Here is a 24,016-nt window from a genome sequence, read left to right as displayed (position 1 = left end):
TGGTTCCAACAGAGAACCTCTCTCTCCAAATGTTTTTAAATCCAAAGGTCTGGTCCTTCAGCCTCTGCCTCTGCTTTCTTCAGCCTCCAGCCAGCTCCACTCCTCATCTCATTCCGGAGAAATCTCGTCTTGTAGCGTCTTCACTCTGAAGAACTCTCCGACTGGCCCATTGGCCTATTTATGCTCCTTCCAGAGAGAGGGATTATGGGTAGTTCTACTTAGTACCTTGTTTCAGGTTCTGCCCAAAACATCTTCTTGTAAGATTAGATCAACTCTAATTAGTTAGCAGTTAGTAAGGATTCCAACATCTCCCCCTTTCTTTTGTTTTAAAACATAGGGGGTTTCTGAGGGGGTACACATAAATCCATCAATATGGGTCAGAACTTTGTAACAGATATACATGGTATACATAAATCCATCAATATAGGAGGCATTATACATAATTTACATAAGCACATAGCAATATAACACAGGCTAGTAGTAATGTAAGATGATGTAGCCCCATAAAGAGTTCTGAACTCTCTGCATACTGACCTTCTCCAGTTAGTTGGTCAAAAGCAACTTGTACAATAGCTCCTGTTTGCCTATCATCTTGTTTTAGGAAATCCAATGATTCCTGAAGCTTTTAAAAGTCTTTTTAACAGTTTCATAGTCAGCCATCTGATTCTTTCTCCATCTGTGGAAATATAAGCAGATCCTCTTCCCCAAGCAGTTAATCTAATTCCCTTCTATTTACCAAATTTGGGATTTCTCCTCATCATCTGGTAATTACATTGGAGCTGTTTGCACTGGATATTGTCTTGTTGTCTTAAAAGGCCTGTATTCTTCCCAACTGTAATCCTGATTGCTTTTCTGTTGGTTGATGACATCAGAGTTCTGAATTTCTAAAGTCTCTCTGGGTGTAACCTCAGCTGCTATCATGCCCCACCTGTCCTTTGATTGATACTTTAGAGCTGGGCCCTGCCTCTCATTCCTCTGGGTCAATATACATTTAGAGGCCCAGTGAAAGCCTCGGTTACATTTTGGACATGGGGTTTTGGGTTTTCTCTCACGCTGTCTTCTCACTCTATCTCCATATCTACAATGAACTCTCAAATGTCCAATTTTTCCGCACTGAAAACATCGACGAGTTTCTCTAGAATTCCTCTGCCAAGAAGGACCTTGTCTTTTCATGTTCATCATAGTCTGGGCATAATAAGCATTTGTGCCCACTGTGGCACAGCGTCTTATGATTTCTTCTAAAGGAGCATCTTTGTCTAGCCCCCATATAATTCTTTTGCAAACCTCATTGGCATTTTCCTTAGCCAAATGTTTAGTCATTATTTCTGTTGCTGCATTGTCTCCAATGGTTCTTATTACAGCTGTTTGTAAACGTCCCACAAAATCTGCAAAAGGTTCATTGGGACCTTGCTCTATTTTTGTGAAAGCATTATTTCCATCTTTCTGTCCAGGGAGAGAATTCCAAGCTTTTATTGCAGCCTTAGAAATTTGCTCATATACTGTTATGGGATAATAAATCTGTTCTGAACTCTCTGCATACTGACCTTGACCAGCTAGTTGGTCAAAAGTGATTTGTCCTGTTTGCCTATTGTGTTGGGCTTGAATCCTACATAATTCATGAAACTCTGAAAGCCACAATAAATTTTGTCCCGGTTCTAGACAAGTTTTTGTTATGGATTTCCAGTCATTCGGGGTTAGGATTTCATAAGACAAATTATCTAGTAACATCTTCACATAAGATGATGTAGCCCCATAAAGAGTGCAACCCTTTTTCAAATCTTTAATTTTTTCCAAATTAAAAGGAGTGTATCTTCTCCTTTTTTGACCTGAGGAGTTGAGCTCTTCAATCACAGGATATGCATTTATAAAATCAGATATATTTTCTCCTTCATTTTTTGCTTTAATTAATGCTTTTTCTAATCTTGTCAAATTCTGCTTTAGAGGAGAAGCTGACTGTGTTTCTGTCTCTCTCCCTCCCCCTTGTTCCACCCATGAAGGGTTAATTGCAGGGGGAGGGTCATGAGATTCGGAATCACCTAATTCCTCCTGCTGTGAAGTATCATACTCAGAATTGTAATTAACTCCATTCCTCCTTTTCACCTAGTAAAGTATTGAGTTAGGCCCATTTTTATCATAGAATTGACAAAGATCCTCTCCAACCAATTTCCATTCATTTAGATCTAATTCCTTATCAAGAGAGAAACAAGGGCATATGTCCTTTACAGTTTGTAAAAGTTCAGTGATTTGCTGTAAACTTATAATTAAACCTTGGCTTTCCATAACTTTGACAATGCTCTCTAAACATTTTCCTTGAACAGAAACAGGCTGTTTTCTAAATATCTGTCCCATCTTAGATAAAATTCTATTTTAACTCTTCTAACAAAATTTCTTTGTTGCACTCACCCTAATTTCTGGGTTGAAGAGTCTTTTCCACTGGAACAGGATCAGAGGCTTTTCCACTTGAATCAGGATCGTAGCTTTTCCACTGAAATCCACTGAGGGGGTCTGTTGGCCCCACGTTGGGCGCCAAAATGTAGTGAGCTTTTTCTTCTCAAAACGCAGCCAGGTGATAAAAGTTCAGATCTTTTATTATCTCCAATATAGCCCGGTTAGCTTAGAGGTCTCTCTCTCTGCTTGGTTCCAAGAGCTCTCTCCAAATGTTTTTAAATCCAAAGGTCTGGTCCTTCAGCCTCTGCCTCTGCTTTCTTCAGCCTCCAGCCAGCTCCACTCCTCATCTCATTCCGGAGAAATCTCGTCTTGTAGCGTCTTCACTCTGAAGAACTCTCCGACTGGCCCATTGGCCTATTTATGCTCCTTCCAGAGAGAGGGATTATGGGTAGTTCTACTTAGTACCTTGTTTCAGGTTCTGCCCAAAACATCTTCTTGTAAGATTAGATCAACTCTAATTAGTTAGCAGTTGGTAAGGATTCCAACACTTTCTCTGGGTGCGGACAGCACTCTTCATCATAAATCCTTCAGAATAGCCGTGGATCACTGTATTGCTGAGAATAATAGTCATTCACAACTGATCTGCCCACAACATTGATATTACTTTGTACATAGTACATTTCATTTTGCTTAAGTTCATGGAGGATTTTCCATGTTTTTCTGGGACCATCCTGCTTATCATTTCCCACAGAATAGTATTCCACCATAATTATATGCCACAATTTATTCAACCATTCCCCAAATATGGGCATCCCATTAATTTCCAATTCTTTGCTCTGAGAAGAGAGCAGCTGTAAATATTTTTGTACATATTTTTTAAAATCTCTTTTCAGAGCCATGCCTAGTACTGGGTATTATTAGGTCAAAGAATATGCATGATTTTATAGCCATTTGAGCATAAATCATTTATCTGTACATTTGAGAAATGAGACCTTTATCAGAAAAACTTGTTTCAAAAATGTTTTCCTAATTACTATTGCTAACAGTATTTCCTTCCTGTTTATTCTATTCTCCCTTTCCTTTTTCTCTGACTCTTCTCAAAAGTGTTTATTATTGACTACCTCCTCCTCCATTTAGCTATCCTTCTTGGCTTTATGCCATCCACAATTTTAAAAAGCAAATTTTCTATATTTCTATGTTGTCTATAATTTCATCTAGATCATAAAAATGAACAGAATACAGTCTTATGGAAGCAAACTAAAAATTCCTCTACAAGTTGATAGCAATCTACTAATCACATTTTTTGGATATGGTTATTAAAATCCAACTCACATTTCTAAAATTTGTTTACAAGAATATATTGTCAAATATTTTAGAAAATAACATCTTTACTCAACAATAATATTACTAATTAAGATTGTTTCCCAAGGTGATCAAGAAAAAGGAAAAAAAAAAAAACCCTATACTTTCTAAAACATTTTAAACAGCTCTCTTTGTGGTGACAAAGCACTCAAAATTAAGGGTTTCCCTCAATTGAAAAATCACCAAACAGTTATAGTGTATGATTGTGATGGAATACTACTATATTGCAAGAAATGATGGATAGATTGATTGCACTGTTGACACCAATCCAAGAGAGATCAGCTTATAAACATGGAGTGAAGATCTTTAGACTATTTTAAAAAACAGTGCTTTCCTCAGTGCATATTTCCAAAATATTGTGTTCTTTTTTTTGGGGGGAAGGGGGCTACATTATAACAGTTAATAAATTAGCTACTTTCAATCTTGCTATTAAAGAAACATCTAAGTTTCATTTAATTGTATATTATGAAACCAGTGTTTAGCTTTTTCTTATATGAGATCTATTAATATTTAACATTAGGAAACCCTAGCCAATGAGATTATTCTACATTCATTTAGCAGTTCTGTAGGGGTGTGTGTGTGTGTGTGTGTGTGTGTGTGTGTGTGTGTAAAATAAAGACAGGTCAGGTTTGCTACAGAGGAAATGGGTTGTAAGTATAGGCCAAATTATGGAATATCCTTCAAACACCTGGCTCCAGAATATAATTACTTTAATGTATTTCTAATGAAGACTGGATTCTAACCAAGATGAGAAGGCTTAAACTCATTAAGTAAAATATTGAGAGTTTTCTTTAAGGGAATCTCAAATTCTTAACACAAGTAGGAGAAGGTCTATTTAAAAACCTTTAAAATATATCTAGACTTCATTTTCTTTCAATAAAAGGGCCAGTAGAAACACTTCAGTGACTAAAGTCATCCAACAATGAAACAATTACTTTAGAAGATACTGAGTACTCTTTGATAAGATATAGCCATCTATAACTGAAAATGACACAAAAAAATGAATGACAGTTAAATGTATTGGTATAATTTCTATTCTAACTATTAACCTAAATAGAAATTGTGCTACAAAATCTACAAAGGATCTTATTCAGAAACATAGATCATTTATTGTCAAAGATATCACTCAAAACACAGTAATGAAGTTGTGTACTAGAAACCTAGAGGTCTTCTTAATTTTAGAAAGAATGAAAAGAGACTCAAAGATCAATTGATTTTTCCAAAGGTTCCCTATAGTTAGTCTAAGTGTCAGTATTAAAACCCAATTCTTTAATTTCCCAAGCCAATGCTTTTTTCACATTACTGCAGCTGTTCAAAAAAAAAAAAAATGCTGAGCCAAAGAGGACTGGCCTCAGTGGATGTTTTGGAGAGGGGAGGCAAAGGAAGTAGATTCAGCAAGCAGAAAGGAAGGGGAAACGACAAAAAACTGTCCAAATGTCTTTTCCCCCTATGTTTTATAGTAAAACTTACATGTCTTCCTACTTTGTTTTAATTATGAAAGAGGAACTATATGGAGCACAGATACTACAAATGAGTAGTGGGCAGCAACTTCAGCCTTCATTTGGGCTAAGAGCCAGTTCTCAAACATCAGTTCTGACCTACAAATAAAATTATATTGGAGATTCATCTCATATTACAGTACTCACATTCACATACATGACTTTTCAATGCTTTAATTTGCCAAATACAATAACATGCTAACATGCTGCCTTTCCTGAAAACAAATGGATGAAGTCTCTCACAGTGCAGTAATTTCAATAGTGATTAACCCCTCAGTTAACTTTCAATCCACAGAACTATATACCTTCCTTTTATATTAATAATGACTACATGAATCCTTGTGGGCATCAGGTAATTCACATCCTTGTCAGCTTTGTGAAGACAAATTCAACTAAAAGGATTCCATACAGGTGAACCCAATAGCAGTATTTACAAGTACAGGTGCCTAAATAACTAAGTCTTCTGTCCATATCTATGGAAAACTCTCTGTATTCAAGAGGAGTCAGTGTTAACTACAAGGGAAAACTAACACCTACATCTCACAACTGGAAACATTAGAAAAATCTCCCAGGATTTTGGCCTTCAGCTCTTCTACTTGTCCGAAAAATCTGAATCCCACACTAGATTCAGTATCTTTTCATCCATGAGGTTCTCTTTCCTATTTGGGAAAAGATATACCTTCAATATTCTAAAACTTCAAGATCCTCAGAACTTAAGATTCATACACACTTGCAACTGGACCCCAAAGAGTCCTAGGTTCAAGGGAAAAGAGACCCTAGGAGTATTCTCTTCCTTCTCTTCCCTAGTCTTATTCAACCTAACCTCTGAGATCAAACAATGACTCTCCAAGACTTCTCCCTCATCCCCCAAGCACACAGCTATCCAAGGTTCCATAGTTCTAAGGTTAGAACATACACACGAGTACTATCCTCTTAAACCACATACACCCGCTAACTGAACATACACACACATCTACAACTTCCACATACACACATACCATGAGACACACACAGAATCCCATCCTCCTAAAACCACACACCAGGATATCACACATTCTCCTGTATCACACACAATCTCACACATACACACACATACCACGAGATCTCATACACGCAGTCTCCTCCTCCTAAATCTCATAACACACACACACACACACGCACGCACGCAAGCAACACGAGAGCCCAGTCGGGCCCCGGAGCCCTGTTGCCCTCCACATGCTCATCAGCCCCTTCTTCAACTGGCTGTGACAGCCCGGCCCGCCCAGAGTCCCTGCGGCCTCGTCGCCGCCGCCGCTGCCTCTTCCTCCTTACCCGCGTTTGCCCAGCCTAGGCCTCCTTGGTCAGCTCCGCTCCACACCTAGCCCCGTTCCGCCGCCCGCCCGGCGCCCAGCCAACTGCACGCAGCTCCTGCTAAGCCAGCTGCCGAGGCCCAGAACTGCTGGGTCCCCGCACACGCGCCCTCGGCCCTACAGCCCCTACTCGGCCCCGATTCGGCCCCGCCCGGCCCCGGCTCCGGGTTGGCTCCGCAGCTCCCCCAGGGGCTCAGTCCGGCCCCGCCGCCGCTTCCCGTCACGTGGGGGCCCGCCCCGAAGTACGACAGAACGACGGCGGCCGCCTCTGATTGACATCTGAGAGGGGAACCCGGCACTTGATCTTCCCGGCTGTGGTCTTCTCCCCCGCCCCCCTCTCTCCTTCCAGTGACAGAGGAGGAGGGTCACGGAAGGTGGGGGCTGGGCTTTAAGCCCTTGCAGTCACTCCTCTTTTTCCCTTAGGAGTGGGTGTGAGGACTCCTTTCACCGCACTCCCTGATACTTGGGGATTCGCGGAGTCCCCTATTCTCTGGGCGTAGAGCTCCTAGCCTAGGACATTTGGGCGCCCGAGAGCGCAGCTGGGCAGGTGTTTTCGTAGTAGCTGGGATAATAGTAACATTAGTTCCGCCTACATCTCCTTCACTTCTCCTTCCTCCCGCTCTTTATCTTCTCCTCCTCTCTTTCTCCCCTTCACCTCCCTCTCTACTCTGTCTTCTCTCTTTTTCCCTTCTTTCCTCCCTCCGAGCTCTTTCATCCCGTTTCCTTCCTCCTTCCCTCTCTTCCCCTCCCCTCTTCGACTCTCCCTTCCTTTCCCCCCTTTTCTCTTTTCTTTCATCCTTCCCCTTTTTTCTTCCCTCTTTCTTTCTTCCTCTGCCTCCTCTCTCTTTCTCTCTCTTCCTCTTCCTTTCTCTCTCTCCCTCCCTTTCTTCCCACTACCCTCTACTTTCGCCCACTGCAAAAGGAGGGGTGGATCTTCCTCTTGTAAAGTAGGGGAACGTCCTTGATATCAAAAAAGACTTTCAGATTTGAAAGACGAGTTAAAGGAAGGTACCTCCTTGACCTTTTTAAATCTTTTTTCTTTCCAGAGATTGAAATTATGCCATTAGAGATTTATTCCACTGGATCAAGCTTTGCCCTTTCTAGTTAGTCTTTTAACATCCAAACTCTACTTTTGGGGAGTAATAACCCTTTAAATGTTTCGTGCTTTTAATGTAAATTTGCTTGTTTGAAATCGTAGGTTGGAGTGCATTAGTGTTAAACTTTATTATAAAAATCAATCTTGGCTTTTTGCAGAAATATTTATACAGTTCCGATTCGGAAAAAGCTTGATCATTGGTTGAAATTCTGAATATGAATGAGCTTCTCCCAGAAGCCTTTAAAAAAACCAAAGCTCTTTGCTGAGACAGGGAACTTTGGGTGTTGTCTTTGTAGACTTAATGGTTGGATAGGCTGAATAGTTTTATTTCCCCTTTTCCTTCTTCTCCCTTAATTACAGGAAATGGCTTTCTGGCTGGAAGGGGGCAATGAATTTTTAGTAAATGTGTACTTATTAAAATGGTACAAAAACAAATGATATCAACAAAAATATAGAATTATTTAAAAAAAAAAAAAAAAACTACCCAACATCTTTCTTCCTGACAATCAGGAGGATCCCAGAGTCATGTTGAGTAAGAATGCTGGTCTTGGAATGGAGATGATGAAAGCCCTTTGAGACAAAATTTTGCCTAGACCTACTTTACTTTGGGCTGGTACTAAGACACAAAGCTGTTCTTGGCTACGTGTCATTTCTTTGTCCTCCCTAGTCAACCCTCCCTCCATTCCCACAAATATTAAATCTCGATGGAGGAAAAGGGAGGCAAATTCCATATTATTTTCTGGAGCAGTTTAACTGAGAAGACAAGAAAATATAACTGAAAAATTCAATATGGCCAGAAAAGTGTACTCTTAATTTTTATAAAAAGTATCACTGTATTACCTTCATTTCCAAATATAACTCTCCCCCATGCCACTCCTTCTCTTTCATCCCCCTCCCAGGGAGCCATTATTCCTTACAACCATAAAAAAAAGCAAGGAGGATAAACAATTTGGTAAAACTAACCAATACTTTAGTGGAATCTGATAGTACATGTAGTGTTCCATATCCTTAGTCTTCCACTTCTGCAAAGGAAAATAGGTACATTTCTTTTTCCAAGTCAACCTTAGTCTTCATAATCAGAAGAGATACTCCTGGCAAAAGCAACCTGTAGGAAGCAAAACACTTCTCAGCTGGTAAATCACTCACTGAAATATTGTCTTTTATCTGTCTTAGTAAAAAGTTAGTTAAAACATTAGTGTGAAAGTCCTAAATGCTTGATGGCCATTTTAGCTTACTTTATGCCATTTTCCCCTGTCTATCAACTAATCAAGAAATGTTGTTTCCTTCTCTTACTCCTAAAACCCCTAAATGGAAGGGAAATGACACTCCACATATCTACTCCCAAATTTCCAGCCATACATTACACTTCTACTAGTTCACATTTTGAAAAATATAAAACCCTTACTAACATACATTTTTTAAAAAAAATTCGTATTTCCATTTAAATGTATATTTATTTAGAATTCATATTTCCATTTAGATATTTTTCCTTTATTCTTCTTGATTTATATCTATAGCCATCTAATATTCTTTGGTATCAGTGTTCAATAATTAAGCAAAGCCTTTCAATTTTATCCCCATTACTTTTTAAGTGTTTTGTAGTAGATTTTCTAATCTCTATTATAGTTTTAAATAAAATCACTGTATGATCTAAAATACATAGTTGTAAATAACTATTTTTATCTTCAGTTAAATAGAAGGAGAAGGGCAAACTAGATTTTCTTTCCACAGTTCTTTTAAACACTATTTGAAAAAAAGGTTTACTTTTTTGATACCAATAATTTTTCACTGATATATAGTTATGAGTCATGGAATACCATAATCCTCCAAAACCTAAAATTGATCACCAAAAGGGCAATGAAGAGTCATATGATAGATTTGAATAGGCTACAAACTGTCATATATGACAAAATATGCAAGAGAATTGATATAACATATGTTGTCAATGAAATATATGATGGGGAAAAAACTAAGAGGGATAGCTGATAAATAACATTTAGAATTGGTACCTGTTTGATGTTGAGAGAAAGTAAGAAAGGACCTCAGCAATTTAGGACTCAATTAGTTTTTTTGGAGGATATGGACAGTAGTCATATAGAATTGGCAGGTATGGTTGGGTTATGTATGGTTTTGAAAAGATAACCACATAAATGGTATCACAAATCCACTAGAATTGTTGTTCATCCTTTCTTCTCAAAGAAAACCAATGACATCATGGGGGTAATATTTTGACCCACAAATGAATTGGATTTAAGTGAAGCAGAGCTATGTAGTCATCAGCCTCATTCCTCCAGACTCATTGGAGTCCAGTAACAAAACATAAGGCCAGAGGACCCCAGATGCAGTGGGGACTAGTTTAGAAAAACTGCCTTATGGATATTATATATAAATACTTTTCATTTGTCTGCTTTAAAAGGCAGAGGTAGTGCTTGTGTTACTGCTTGATATAGTCTACAATGCTATTACTGCAATGCTTAAATCTTCTTTATCTAAAACAAACAAACAAACAAACAAACAAAAAAACCCCAACACTCTAATGTTAACCCTGCCATTTCCTTAAGTTATTTTCATATATGTCCTTACTCATTCACTACTGGATTTTCAAAAAGAATAGTCTGTATTTGGTTGCTTCCACTTCTTCGCCACTCACACATTCCTCAGTCCCCAGAAACCTGGCTTCCTTTTCTATCCATTCACTGAAATTGCCCTTATCAAGGTCCACAATATGACATATGTCAGCCAAATTTATAAATCAGTTTATTTAATCATATATATAGCATAAGGAATGAAACCTGAATTAGACATTCAATTGACTGTTAGGAGATGGTCTGCACATTCTAGTGCTTGATGTTTCACAGAGCAAGAAAGAAATATGAACTGAAAGACTGATGATTAAATATAAATTTCAAGCTATTAAATAGATGCAATATATAAACTGAATTAATAGTTATCAGATCTACATGCAGTTTCAAAACCCAACTTTGATATTGAATAGTTAGCTGCTGAACTAGATTCATTTCAATAAGCATTTTATTAATCAATCAACAAGAAATTATTAAGTGCCTGTTATGTGCCAGGTACTACTATGTAAGAAAATCCTTGCACTCAAGTTGTTTATGTGGTTGCATACAACTACAAAAATGCTTCTATATATTATAAGTCTAATCTATTTCACAGACCAACCTTTTTGTTTCTTACCCAATACCAAACTGCTTAGTGCTTACAGATTTGTAATTTAGTTTTAGATCTGGTACTGCTTCCTTTCCTTTTTTTTCATTGATTATCTAGATATTTTCTCAGGATGCATTTTGTTACTTTTTCTAGCTCTATAAAATAATTACCAATTGATTGGTATGGAACTGAATAAATTAATTTAAGCAAATTAATAAATTAATTTAAGCAAATTAATAAATTAATTTGTCATTTTTATTGTTTTTGTTACCCATGAACAATTAATATTTCTCCAAGTATTTAGATGTTTGTGTAAAGACTGTTTTGTAACTGTGTTTATATAGTTCTTGTATGTGTATTGGCAGATAGACTCCCAAGTATTTTATACAATCTATCCTTATCTTAAGTGGAATTTCTCATTCTATTTCTTTCTACTGGATTTTGTAATTATTTACTGAAATGATGGTGATTTGTGTGGTTTTATATTATATCCTACAACTTTACTAAAGCTGTTTTAATTATTTAGTTGATGCTCCAGAAATCTCTAAGAGGTGAGATGCTTTGTTTCTTCATCTATGCGTATTCCTTTGATTTGTTTTTCTTTTCTTATTGCTAAAGTTAGCATTTCTAGTATAGTATTTAATAATAGTAGTGATAATGGGCATCTTTGCTTTACCCTTGTCTTATCCAAATCCACCCTAACCTTATCCAAATTACAGATAATTCTGGCTCTTAATTTTAGATAGTTACCACATATCCTTTTAAGGAAAGCTTCATTTATTCCTATGCTTTCTAGTTTTTTGTTTTGTTTTGTTTTGTTTTTAACATGAATGAGTGTTGCATTTTTTTCAGAAGCTTTTTCTCATCTATGGAAATATTTACTTAATTTTTGTTGGTTTTGTTATCAATATTATAAATTATGCTTACAATTTTCCTAATATCAAACCAACCCTGTTTCTGGCATAAATCTAGCCTGCTCTGAATGTTTGATCTTTGTGATATACTACTACAAGCAAGGCCTGACATTTAAGATGTACCTGGAAGAAAGCTACAAACTCTAGGAGACATGAATAAAGGATATTCCAGGCATACAGGACAGTTTGTACAAGGACTGGCATGGGAGAAATGCCATATATGTGGAAAAGCAAATAACTCAGTATAACTGGAACATAGAGTGCATGCATGAGTCTTAGTTATGTGTAAAAAACTTGGAAATGCAAATTGCAGCTGAATTGTAAAAGGCTTTAAATGTAAATTACACCCTGAGAGCTTCTCACTTATATGTTCCACTCTGAGTACACACCAATCATTATATCACTAGGAAACCATTATTTGTTGTAGGATTAAATCAATTCTAAACTAGATTTAACCATTGTATTAGTGTCTTGTACGAATCCTTTGTTCTGAATTCTAGCCCATAATATATTGGGGAAAAGTTAATGAATTCTGTTTTATGTATACTGCATTTGGGATGCCCATAAGTAGATGATAATATCAAACACACCTTTGGAGATAGGGGACTGGAAATCTGGAGAAAAACAAGAAATGAATTTTTTATGATGATCAAAACTTTATAAAATATGTAAAACTCTTACTATTCTAAGTATGATTCATATTAAATTCCTTTCTCATTGAGGTAGTGCACTGTCATTTTCACATTAAAGAAAGATTTTAGCAGTTTTTTTTTTTTTTAGAATAAACAAACAACTTATCTCCAATATGTGCATATACTGGAAATTTATATAATTATAATAGCTTGCCCATCTATTTCAATTTTGTAATTTACAAGTTATTTCATTTGATATTCACAACAGTGAATGCTGCAAGAAAGTGTTACTATGAGATGTTCAGGGCTAGTTTCATGTCCTGCCACTTCTGGGTACCTAGGGAAAAGAATATCTCTTCTGAGCTCTATAGACTTTTAAGAATCTGGTTTGTGATTGTATTATTAGCTTAAAATTCAAGAACTCTTAACTACAACTATTATTAAGGCATTGAAAGAATGGAAAAAGGATTTGACATCAGAGAATTTAGGGTCAAATTCCAGTTCTGCTACTTGTTACTGAATGGCTTTGGATAAGTCACTTAACTTTTCAAAACTCAAGTTTCCTCATTTGTAAAATTAAAGTAGAATTAGATGATCTCAAAGGTCCTTTCTACCTCCAAATAGAAAATAGACAATTAGGCAGAAATACTCCATGATTTTCTCCTAACTGGGAAGATGAATACTTTTATATCTGGATATAATAGACACTTATTTAATAACTAAGTATGTATTAAGGGCCCGCTAAGTGATCTAGGAATTTTTGGTTTCCTAAAATTATTTTGACGTCAGAGAAAACGCGGCCAATTATCTCGCGTTCCGTTCTTTTCATTATTTCCTCCCTTTCTGTGGACAGTTTATTAGTGTTTTTGCTTCTTGCTTATTTTTTTTAAATACCCTTAAAGCACCACGATCTACGTAAATATTACATTATGTAAGATCAGTGTGGCAAGTTCCTATATAAACTACAAAACCGTACTGCGCACAAGCAGTATCAGGGACCCGACCCAGGTTGTACAGAGGTAAATCCTCTAAATACCAGGGTCACCCAATCTGAAGGGGAGCGGGCGGGGGCGGGGCGGAGCGAGACTTGCTCACGGAAATGACCTTGCCTGTCCCGCCCCCTTTAACGTCACTTCCTGCCGGGCTTATTTGCTAGGCATTGTGGGTGGCCGGCCGGGGTCTCCTGGAGACGACTATGGCCGGGGATGCGGGAGGTCGTGGTTGCCCAGGCTCGGAGATGCTCCTGCACCCGGAGCTGCTGTCCCAGGAGTTCCTGCTGCTCACGCTGGAGCAGGTGAGGCGCCCCCCGGCCAGCCCTGGGAGTGGGCCCAACCCGAGAATGGGGTCCTCCGCCCCACAGGCCGCCGCAACTCTGGCCCTCGGAATGGGTCGTGATGGCGATCGCAGCCGCTCCCGGGAGCCCCAGCGGGCGTGTTCTCGTGTTCTCGCCCGAGGCTTGCCTGGCGACTTTTGCCAATCCCCTCGGCGTCTGAAATGGTTTTCTGGACGGCGAGGGGGTGCGGGCCTCCTCACTATCATTCATTCCACTTGAGCCTCCGGGTGCCAACTGCAGAGGCCCGGCAGGCCTGCGGAAAGAGGCCTGTTAGGTGAGAATGGAGGTAGGGAATTACCTTAATGATAAGAGCCCACCTATCTATGCACTGCCTCAGAACAAGCCCAGGATGTAGTTGATGCAAGTCTTATATCCCATTATCCTGGTGAAGAAACTTGAGACTCAGGGTCTTAAGGGAATTGCAAAGGGCTGGTAAGTAGTAGACTAAGTCCTGTATTCTAGACTTTAACTCCAGCACGTATTTTTACTACATCATGTTGCTTCACAGAAAGAAGTGAGAAATAGGAGACAGGGCAGAGGGAGAAAGTGGAAAAAAAAAAAAAGAAAAACTAAGGGTAGAAAAGTGAAGGATGGTAGAAAACTACCAAAAAATGTGTCTTAACTTGGGGTAGCCTACTCTATCTTGGCCTTGTGTTAATTCTAGGACTTTCCCTCTATTGATCATTTTCAGTTTATCCCATAGATATCTCCTTTGTACATAAGTTGTGTGCAGTATTTCTCCCACAATAGATTGTGAGCTCCTTGAGAGGGGACTATCTTACTTTTTGTATCCTCAGTCCTTAGCACAGTGCCTGACACATCTTAAGTATTTAATAAATTGACTGATACTTGGGGTTATTTTTTTTTTTTCTCTATCTAATCACACATACTTAAATTAAAATAAACAGTGTTGTAAGGTAAATTGGATTTTAGAAACAGGATTTAGAATCAGAAAAAAAAAAAAATTGGGTTCATTTCTACCAGTTGAGTAGTTTTGAAACTAGGCAAGTCATTTGACTTCTTTATGCCTCAGTTTCATCATAAGTAAGATGGTAATATTTACATTACCTAGACTATGTGATAGCATAATATCTATAAAACATTTTGTAACTATACAGATTTTACATATTGTGCACTTTTTATATTATGATAGTGAAGATCTGAAATCCCATGGTGGTGTTTTGTTTGTTTTTCTATTGTTTTCAAATTAGTAAAGTATTTAAATATGTAAGCAAGTTATGATTCAACATAGAGGAAAAGCTAAAATAAAGCACTTTGTGTTCATTTGGAGAAATAGCAAGTAGTATGTTTAGAAGTGGGTGATACTTGGGACAATTGTATTAAAAGATCACTGTACTTTCAGACCTTTAAAAAAATGTAGGGGTAATATTCCACTTAAGTTTCCCCTTTGCAACTCAGCCTCAATTTTTGAATCAGTTCTGAAAAAATAAGCATATCAGTTTCTTAGTTGGATTTTTAAAATTTTGAAATTGTTCTACCATGTCAAGCTATATGTTATAGAGCACAGAGTTTGTAAATTTGAGTGAAGGGCTTGCTTCATTCTTTGTGTCTTCATCCCCCAGTGCTTAGCACAATGCTTGGCACCTAGTAAGGCAGTTAATAAATGCTTGTTGATTGATTGTTTAAACTTTTTCATTTTTTCATCTCATAACTGCCTTTTGACCTCTATAAATGATTAGCAGTTGGGTGGGGGGAATATAAGATTCCCATTCTATTAATAAAGGGAAAAACTTATAATAATATCTTGTTTTTTGTTTTCCAGAATAGCTAAGAGTGGAAGGGAATGAAGTGACAGAATCATAGTGGAGGTGTTCGGATGCTGTGTTGGAAAAAGTAAAACAAAATAGAAAAGCAATTGTTGATAGTTTATACAGAGCAGATTGCTCTGATTTACCACTGCCAACCTCAGAAATAATTTTTGAAAGTAGGGCTTTTGATTCTAGTACCTCCTGCAGGTACCATTAATGAAAGGAATAATGCTTTTAGAAGCTGGCATAATTGCTGTACTAGGGCAGACCATTGATTGTCCAAACAGAATTGAAACTTTTAATGGCAATAAAAATAGTTTTTTTGGGAGGATGAAGTTAAATAGTCATTGTTAAACTTAGTAAAGTTCATACTATTGAACATTATTCTTTTTGTGTTTGTGTGGATAAAATGACCAATGTGTAGTGCTAAGCAGTCTTTTTTCTCTTATAGGTAAAATAGATTTTAGGTGTAACTACTGTTTGCAAACTTGATACTGTTACAGTGCTTCTTGCATTTTTTCACTATGTGTATCTTGGTCTTTTATAATTGTTATTTTTAGATTTTTTTAGGTGAGATGAGAAGGAACTTTTAGATTATGAGAATATCTAAAAGCTTATTTCATCATGTTAATATTAACAATGTTAACAGAAAATATCTTTGTTCTTTTTTCTGCAGAAGAATATAGTTGTTGAAGAGGAAATAAAGATCAACAAAGATGACCTTACTGATCTCTATGTTCAACATGCCATACCATTGCCACAAAGGGAATTACCAAAAAGTAGATGGGGGAAAATGATGGAAAAGAAAAGAGGACAAAATGAATTGAAAAACGAGCATAAAAGGTACTTTTGTAGTTCTTATGATTTTCAGTTCATTTAGTTTGCACCTTTAAAAACATTTAAAGTGTTAGAAAAATGTATGATGTAAAGGTAACAATATCAAGTCAAATGTCTCTCAGGACTGAAGAATAGGAATTCTATGGAACGAAAGAAGTATGGTTCAACACCAATTAGTGTAAGAAATACCTGGACGATTCCGTGATTGCAAGTTCAACATGGAAGCTAAAGTAAATAGAACCTTGGACTTCATTAAGATCTTGGACATCATACAGAATGAATACCCTGGTTAGATCATAGTTAGAATTTTTTCAGTTCTGTGAATTGCATTTTAGCTTGGAAATAATTTTTTTTGTAGGCTGAATCATGCTCAGAGGAAGTTAAACAATCTGTTTAGGACATTGGAAACTGCTGTAAGAAACCCAGTTGAAGGAACTCTATATGTTTAGTCTAGAGAAGAGAAAACTTAGTGCACTGGAGCTGTGTGAGAAGAGACATGATAGCTGTCTTGAAAAGGCTGTCATAGGGAAAAGAGATAATGGACCTACTTAACTCCAGAGGATGGAACTAAGAGCAGTGGGTAAAAGATGCAGAGATAGAGTCATAGGCTCAATAAAAGGAAAAACTGCTAGAAATTTAGGGCTGTCTCAGTTAATGGTTTGGATGGTCATCTGGCAAGAATGTTTTAAAGACTATTCCTGTTTAGATACAACTTGAACAAGTCCTTTTTCTAAGAATCTTTGTGCTGACAGAGTTGGGCACTGGAAAAATTGGCTGTAGGATTGGGTCTATCTTTTTATTTTACTTACTTTCTATTCTAGTTGTATGTATTTTCATTAGAGTCACTTCCAGATTGTTAGGAATTACACCAGAGATGATTGCAAATCATAGAAGCCCCCCTAGCTCTATTTCTGCTGTGTATCTTTTTATAAGGGTTGACAGAAGATCATCATTTTTTGGTACATGTTGTATTGTAGATTGTGTCTAATTCAGGAAACAAGGAATAACATTCAGCTTCAGTTATAGTACTTTGATGTTTCAAGAACAGTGTCATTAGTTCATTGAATTAGAAGAATTGTTGAACAACATCATTGTTAGCATAATTCAGAAAGTTTTGCTCTGTTCCTTAGCTACAGACTTCACAAGAAATCCTACTTGGCATCTCACAGATATATGCCATTGATCACAAAGTAAGAAGATTAGGAAGGAAATGGTAGATTGATCCACAGGAAATTCATTACTACTTTTGGAAAGACAACTGAAAGCCCTTGCCCCAGTTGTAGTGTGTTACCAGAGACATCTTGATAACACAAAATCCATTAAATTGTTAACATTAATATTGAACATTCTGTTATTGTCTTGGTGTCAAACTGATTGAAAAGTACTATTACATACATTTAATTTAATTAAGTAATTGGACCTCTCAGTGTAAAGCTTTTTATTTGCCTGGTAGTGAATGTTATTTTAACTCAAATTATATTAATCTTTGTCTTAAGGGTTATGTGATAAAACATAGAGGTCATGTGTTGCTATTGGTTCCAAGTAATTTGTAACATATGTGGTGGTAGTCTTTAGGGTTGTTGATGAAAAAAATTTTTATATACATCTTATTGTAGTTGCCTGTTTTGATTTATGATATCCCAGTCCTCACACGATTCCGCTCAGTGTTTTTTGAACAAGGATTTAATGATAATATAGCTATACTTAAGAAAATCTGCCATGTGAAAGTCCAGATTTGCACACAAAATTGATAGAGGGTGATTTTGGTTTATGATAGGCATCACAGTATAATTTTCTTCATTAAGTTCTCATGCATTTAAAATTATTTGATTTATTAGAATGAGCTAGCTAACCAGTTTTTTTTTTTAATAAACAGATTTCCATAAATTTGAACTCTTTATTGTGTTAGCTGCACTAATGAATCTCATGATCACTTTACCATTTATCATTAAATGTATAGATTAGCTACCAGCAATTAAAATATTGCAGACAATGGATGTGATGCCACTAATAAGGCTTTACAAGCAAATATACAATTGCTTTGCATATTTTTGATTTAAGGAAATGGAATTAGTATGATACATTGACCATAGATTTTTGCTAACATATCAAAATATTAATGCATTCGTATAATTCACTAATCTAAACTATTGCTCAAGGTAAAGGCAGCAAAAGAAGTGAAACATATTTTTAAAGAATTAGGAAAGTGTCAGTTATCTAAATTTTTGAAGAAAGTCTGATTCTTAGTGTACATTTTCTTTATTAAACAATATTTTAGTTTGTATGCACAGTTGAGTTTCATTGTATTGCTCATGTATGTATAAAACATTGGGATAAATTATTGATGATTTTTTATATATTTTTCAAATGTAAACCTAGTTTTTAAGTACTAGTTAGGAATAAATTCCCTTCACACACTGTTTCATACCTTTTTTGCCCCTTTTAAAAAACAAAGTATCTTATTTTGCATTTGAATTTCAGTTAAATGATTTACTAGTCCAGATGATATTTTTCAGGAGTTAAAAGTTAAAAGTTCTGTATTTTTCAGGGATATAAGTGTGGAAGGTTTACGGAAAAGACCCCTCATTGTCTTTGATGGAAATTCAACAAGTACAAGCATAAAAGTGAGAAAGACTGAAAATGGAGCTAATGATCGTCTGAAGCCTCCATCAGTAGGCATTACTAACAATACTTTTAGAAAGTTATCAAATTCAAATGCTTCCTCCTTTATTCTGCCTTCCACCTTGCCTACAGACATTAAAGTGGAAACCAATAATGACACTAAACAAAACCATGTGCTAATGACTAGTAGGAGTACATTGGCCAATGTGAAATCACCACCTTTATCTCCTGTTGGGGCAACTACTGTCGTGAAATTAAAGAGAACTGCTCCGAAAGAAGAAGCAGAATCAGTGGTAGGTATATGATGATTTTAAATAAGGTTCCTGAAAAGTGAATGCTGAGGCTGGATGTCATGTGTTCATTTTGGATTTTTATAACGGTTTTTTTTCTTTCTTATCTTTGAATACTTTGGAAAAATAAAAAAAAATCATGTTTAGTGTCTTTTTAAAAAATCTCATTAACTTGTATTCATTTATAATATATGTCTTTACGAGAACTATTTTAGATTTTTTAAAAACTACATTCTACTCTTTAATTCTAATTTCATTTGTTTTTACTGGCAGAGAATTTTTTAAGGAAGGCTGTTTAGAGAAGTCAGTGTTATGCTTATTGAGTTAATATCATTTAACATTTGAATGTTTGGAATTACCATAAGTTGACAAAGTTGCTGTAGAAGTATAATATACTTAGTACTGCATCTGCTAGGATTTTAACTATTAAGGTGAATATTTTGAGATGGGTTAACTAGCTAGGTAGTTTCTCTTCATAAGATTTTATTTTGTAATGCTCATATGTGTGTATACACCTATGTATATATGCATACATATATTCACTATTTAGCTTAGCTCATTTCCCTAATTTGTTTCTTATTATGCTTGTTGGAGGTATTTTAATTCACAACGAAGTGTTAAGAGGCTTTTTTAGTCTGTAAGATTCAATTAAAATAAGTCTTGTTAATAAAGATTTCAGATAGGCAACTTTAAGACGGGCAAGAAATCTACTACAAATATTATGGTATATGATGATTTAAGTAGATTTGTACAAGTAATATTTTTGCACCCCCATGTAGTTTCCTTTTGGGGGGAAGGAATGGGAAAAGTTCTACACTTGTGATTTTTATTGGTATAGGAAGCTTCTGGTAAGGAAACCCCTTTTTTACTCATGCAGATTATTTACAATTTAGTCTTAGAATGTTGTGTTGGGCCCAGAAAAATTAAGTTATATAATATGTGAAGTTGGATTTGAAACCAGATCTTCCTAATTTTGAGGCTAGCTCTCCAACACTATATCATGCTACCTCTCCTTAAATTAGAGTTTGCTGTTAAATTTTCAGTTTTTTTGGTTAGTTAATTCTATTATGTTTTCCAGTATCTGTGGCATACTGGAAATAAAATGTATTTCCACCAGATGGCAGTAGTAATCTATTGCAACATTATCTTTGTAAATCTGTGGCTGTTGTGTGAGGTTTTGTTTTCCATTGAAATACTTACAATAATCTGTTTAACTATTTTTCTTTTCAGAGTGAATTAAAACCAACAGAAGCAAAGAGGAAGATCCAACATGTTACATGGCCATGAATGAATGGGTTTCCCCAAAATGTAAATATATCTTATAACCATAGATTTCATTATAAAAAGGTCACATTTATTGACCAGTTTAAGTACTATATTTACAGGGGTTCTGATTGCTATGGAATTTTCTTAAAAGGTTTAAGACTGCCTTGCAGATAAGTTCCAAAAATTTACCTTCCTCTTAAACATTATTCTTTGTAACCCTTCTCTCTCATACACTAGTAATCAAATAGTTAAAAAATCAATATTTTTTTAAATAAAGACCTGCTATGTCATTAATCACCTTGGCAAAATGACTATTTGCAAGTTCGATAATAGGCTTCCTGATACAGCACAGAGATAGCTTTCACCTAACAATTTCAGAAGGTGTGACAATTTTCTAAATTTTTGTTCATTTCCTATTTTTTGTTATAGACTGGATTTCCTCTGTCATTGTGGAAGAATGTCATATAGATGTATCAGCAAATATTATTAAACTAATTCCCAAGATATTACCTAGTAAGGTGATTTCATAATATGGTTCTAAATATAATCAGAATTTACCTGTAAACCGCTGTTGCTTTTATGGTCTTTTAGCCATAGGTGACAAAAGGAAGCAGCTATTCCTACTTTCATTACTGGAACTAGTAATAATGGCAGACTAGTTTAATTATGAATTTATTGGGTATGATAATGTTTAAAATTTACCCATCTGTGTGTCATCCTTTGATCTATTGTCATGATCTTATAGTTGAGAAAGTACAGATAACAGTCATTGCAAGTGAATTTGAAGTTAAAGAAATTTTGAACATACAAAAATGATCAACTCACATTTAATCTAAAGGGTCTATTAAAATAGTAGCAGCTGTTGACAATATGTGCTTTGGCAGGCACCCCCATTAGATTGTCAATACTCCTAGGTAAGAAAAAAAATGTATTAGTTGTATGTAGAGGCAAAGGGAAATGGTCTGGGATAAGTAGGAGAGAAAATTTTGGAGCTAGAAATTTGCTACAAAGGAAATATGAACTGCCTGATTTAACTCTTAATTAGTATAACACTGCTGGTTATATTTTAATGGCCTGTCATATGAGTGGCCATTGTCTTAACTCTTTAATCACCAAAATGTATTAATTTATTGAATAATTTGTTTCAGTGGATATGCATATCTGATTTTTCAGTGAAAGCCAGTGGTAAAAGAAGGATTCACTTTACATTAATATGCTTTACATCTAACTTTTCTTGAAAACATTGCTTACGTAAAGTTACTTGTACGGTTGATCTTCAACTTGGGGTAGGGTTTTTCCACCATTCTGTAGAGTAGAACCATTACCTTTTGATGCTAAGCTTATTTGCTTGAGTTTAGTTCTTAAGGAGCCTTATAAATTGTAATTTACTTTTGTGGATAAACATTTTATTAAATTCCAACCCATGATTTCTTTTTTTTAAACATCATATACCCTCATCTAAAGCTGTATAACCTGTACTATGTATAGTAAAATAAATAAAGCTAGGTGTTGATGATTTTTGAATATATGGTAATCTGCAAGGCTGATTTATGTGATCTTGGAGGGCAACTACATTCATAAATGTAAATGAGTATTTACACAACTGCAAATTTGGAGTAGTATGATAGATTATAGTCTGTAGTCACATTTAGCTTTCATTTCCATTTCTCTCAGTTGAGTGAAAATTATCCTATTGGCAGTTCTTAGTCAATGGAAACATTCATTGTATTTGCTTTTATTACTCGATGAAATTAATTTCTTATTTGTGTGTTTAACATACAGGTTAAGTTGGTAATAACAGCTGAACTGTGTAACACCATTGCTTCAAATTGAAGTTTATATTATGATCATTCAGAGTAAATGCACATATGGCAGCACATTATTAAGCTATTTTTTCTGTTTGAAACATTGTGGAGAAGTCAGAATAGAAGAGTGCCATGCCACGTACGTATGTAATATGAGCATCTTTTCAAGGTATAGATGCATTTTCTCTTTCTCCACATAATAATGCACGTTAAAAGACAGGTGTTAGAGAGTAAAAGTGTTGGAAGCTGTGTTTAATTTTTTGTGTAATGTGTTTATGTCTCTCTTTTTATGATGGTTTTAAAGGATTTTGGAAAAACTTGGTTTGAACTTAGAAGAACTTCTTTCCAGATATTCCTTTATTCAATGATATTTTTTTCATGTCTAAGTCACAACTTATTCTACCATCCATGAGAGCCAGATTCTCTTAGTGTAGGGGTAGGCAATATGGTATTGGTGTCACTATGTGGCCTGATGAAATTTTAGTGGCATTGTATCACTTCTCCCATCACATAATATCTTTTTTCTTTATTTTTTTTTAAAATTCCTTTTTCCTTCCTCTTAAGTTTCCTTTCGTTTTCCTATTTTTTTCCCTTTCTCCACTGCCTAAAGCTTGAGTCTTTCCAATGGATCCCTTGGGCATTCCTATTGATGACATTGAGGGCAGAAGGGATTACTTGCTCCTTCCTTTTCTCTAAGCTCTGGGTGTTGCTTTTACTTTTGAGCCAAAAGGCTCCTGTAACCTACAGATAGCATTGTACAGAATACAAAATAGCATCACTGGTCTAAAAAAGTAATGTACCATTCTCATATTAAAACCTAGAAAGTTACTAGGCACTAAGAGAAGCTGGCTCAACTAATATTATGACCATGTTCTGTATGTCTTTATTGAAGCTCTTTACAATGTGCTTCTTGGGAAAAGGGTCCTAAAAGTGATCTGAAAGCTCATGAAGTAACAATTACCTTTTTAAAAGTTTACATTAAGTAAAAATACCAATAGATTGTCATAAATATGTATTAACTTTCTTTCTTCACTATTGTGGATTTTCAATTACATTTAAATGCTGTAAAATGGTCAAAATGTTCTTTTTTTAAAAAATGTGCTCTTTTACTAAATACTTGTGCAGGTTTTGTACTTCAGTACAGGAAAGTTTAATATTGTAATGTACATTTTTTTGTATGTAAAGATTCTTTTAAGTAGCCTTATCCTTATTTAAATAAAATTAATTCAACTCTACTTTCAAAGTCTATTATTTGTAAAGCACATTCTATAATATGAATATGAGGTGACAGTCCCTTTTATTTTAATAAATTGTCCTTAAAAATGCATAATTTTTTATAGTATATCTTGTTTGGCATATGGTCCAGATTTCCTGAAATGCCAGTAATCTTGACATATTTCAAATCCCAGTCCTCAGCTCTCAGTAGAAGAGGTATAAAGGATTGAAAGTAGAGATGTATACAGTGATAGAAATTGTCACACAGGACCTTGTTCAACCTCTTTATAATTCCAAAGAAATGGACTGGAGAAATGTTTTTGTGTGAACTAGTTTACTCAAGAAAATAATCAAAAATAATTGAGATACACATATATGGAAGGGAGACAGAGTAAATTATTTGCTCTGCATCCTAATTTCTATCCCAGAATTTTAAGTTTAAAGGTTCTTTAGTACCCTTTGATTCAG

At 35.6% G+C, this 24,016-nt stretch overlaps 1 protein-coding gene across 3 annotated transcripts in view; it reads left to right on the top strand.

The window, feature by feature from the left end:
- Positions 1-13,558: 13,558 nt before the first annotated feature.
- Positions 13,559-24,016, top strand: part of C3H2orf49 (chromosome 3 C2orf49 homolog) — a 42,225-nt gene continuing 31,767 nt past the window's right edge. Inside the window, exons 1-5 of one of the 3 annotated variants that reach the window (XM_051984318.1) lie at positions 13,559-13,705; positions 16,190-16,356; positions 18,899-19,265; positions 20,493-20,570; positions 20,958-23,568. In XM_051984318.1, coding sequence (XP_051840278.1) covers positions 13,607-13,705; positions 16,190-16,356; positions 18,899-19,265; positions 20,493-20,549 — 690 coding nt within the window. In that variant the 5' untranslated portion in view covers positions 13,559-13,606 and the 3' untranslated portion in view covers positions 20,550-20,570; positions 20,958-23,568. Of the gene's footprint in view, positions 13,706-16,189; positions 16,357-18,898; positions 19,266-20,492; positions 23,569-24,016 lie in introns of those variants that run through there. The other 2 variants (XM_051984319.1, XM_051984317.1) reach the window with 2 other exon arrangements.

Source organism: Antechinus flavipes, chromosome 3 (genome assembly GCF_016432865.1).
Source record: "Antechinus flavipes isolate AdamAnt ecotype Samford, QLD, Australia chromosome 3, AdamAnt_v2, whole genome shotgun sequence".
In the NCBI taxonomy this organism is placed as follows: domain Eukaryota; kingdom Metazoa; phylum Chordata; class Mammalia; order Dasyuromorphia; family Dasyuridae; genus Antechinus; species Antechinus flavipes.
Note: the sequence above shows the minus strand (reverse complement) of the source record. Positions and strands in the feature narration are given on the sequence as shown.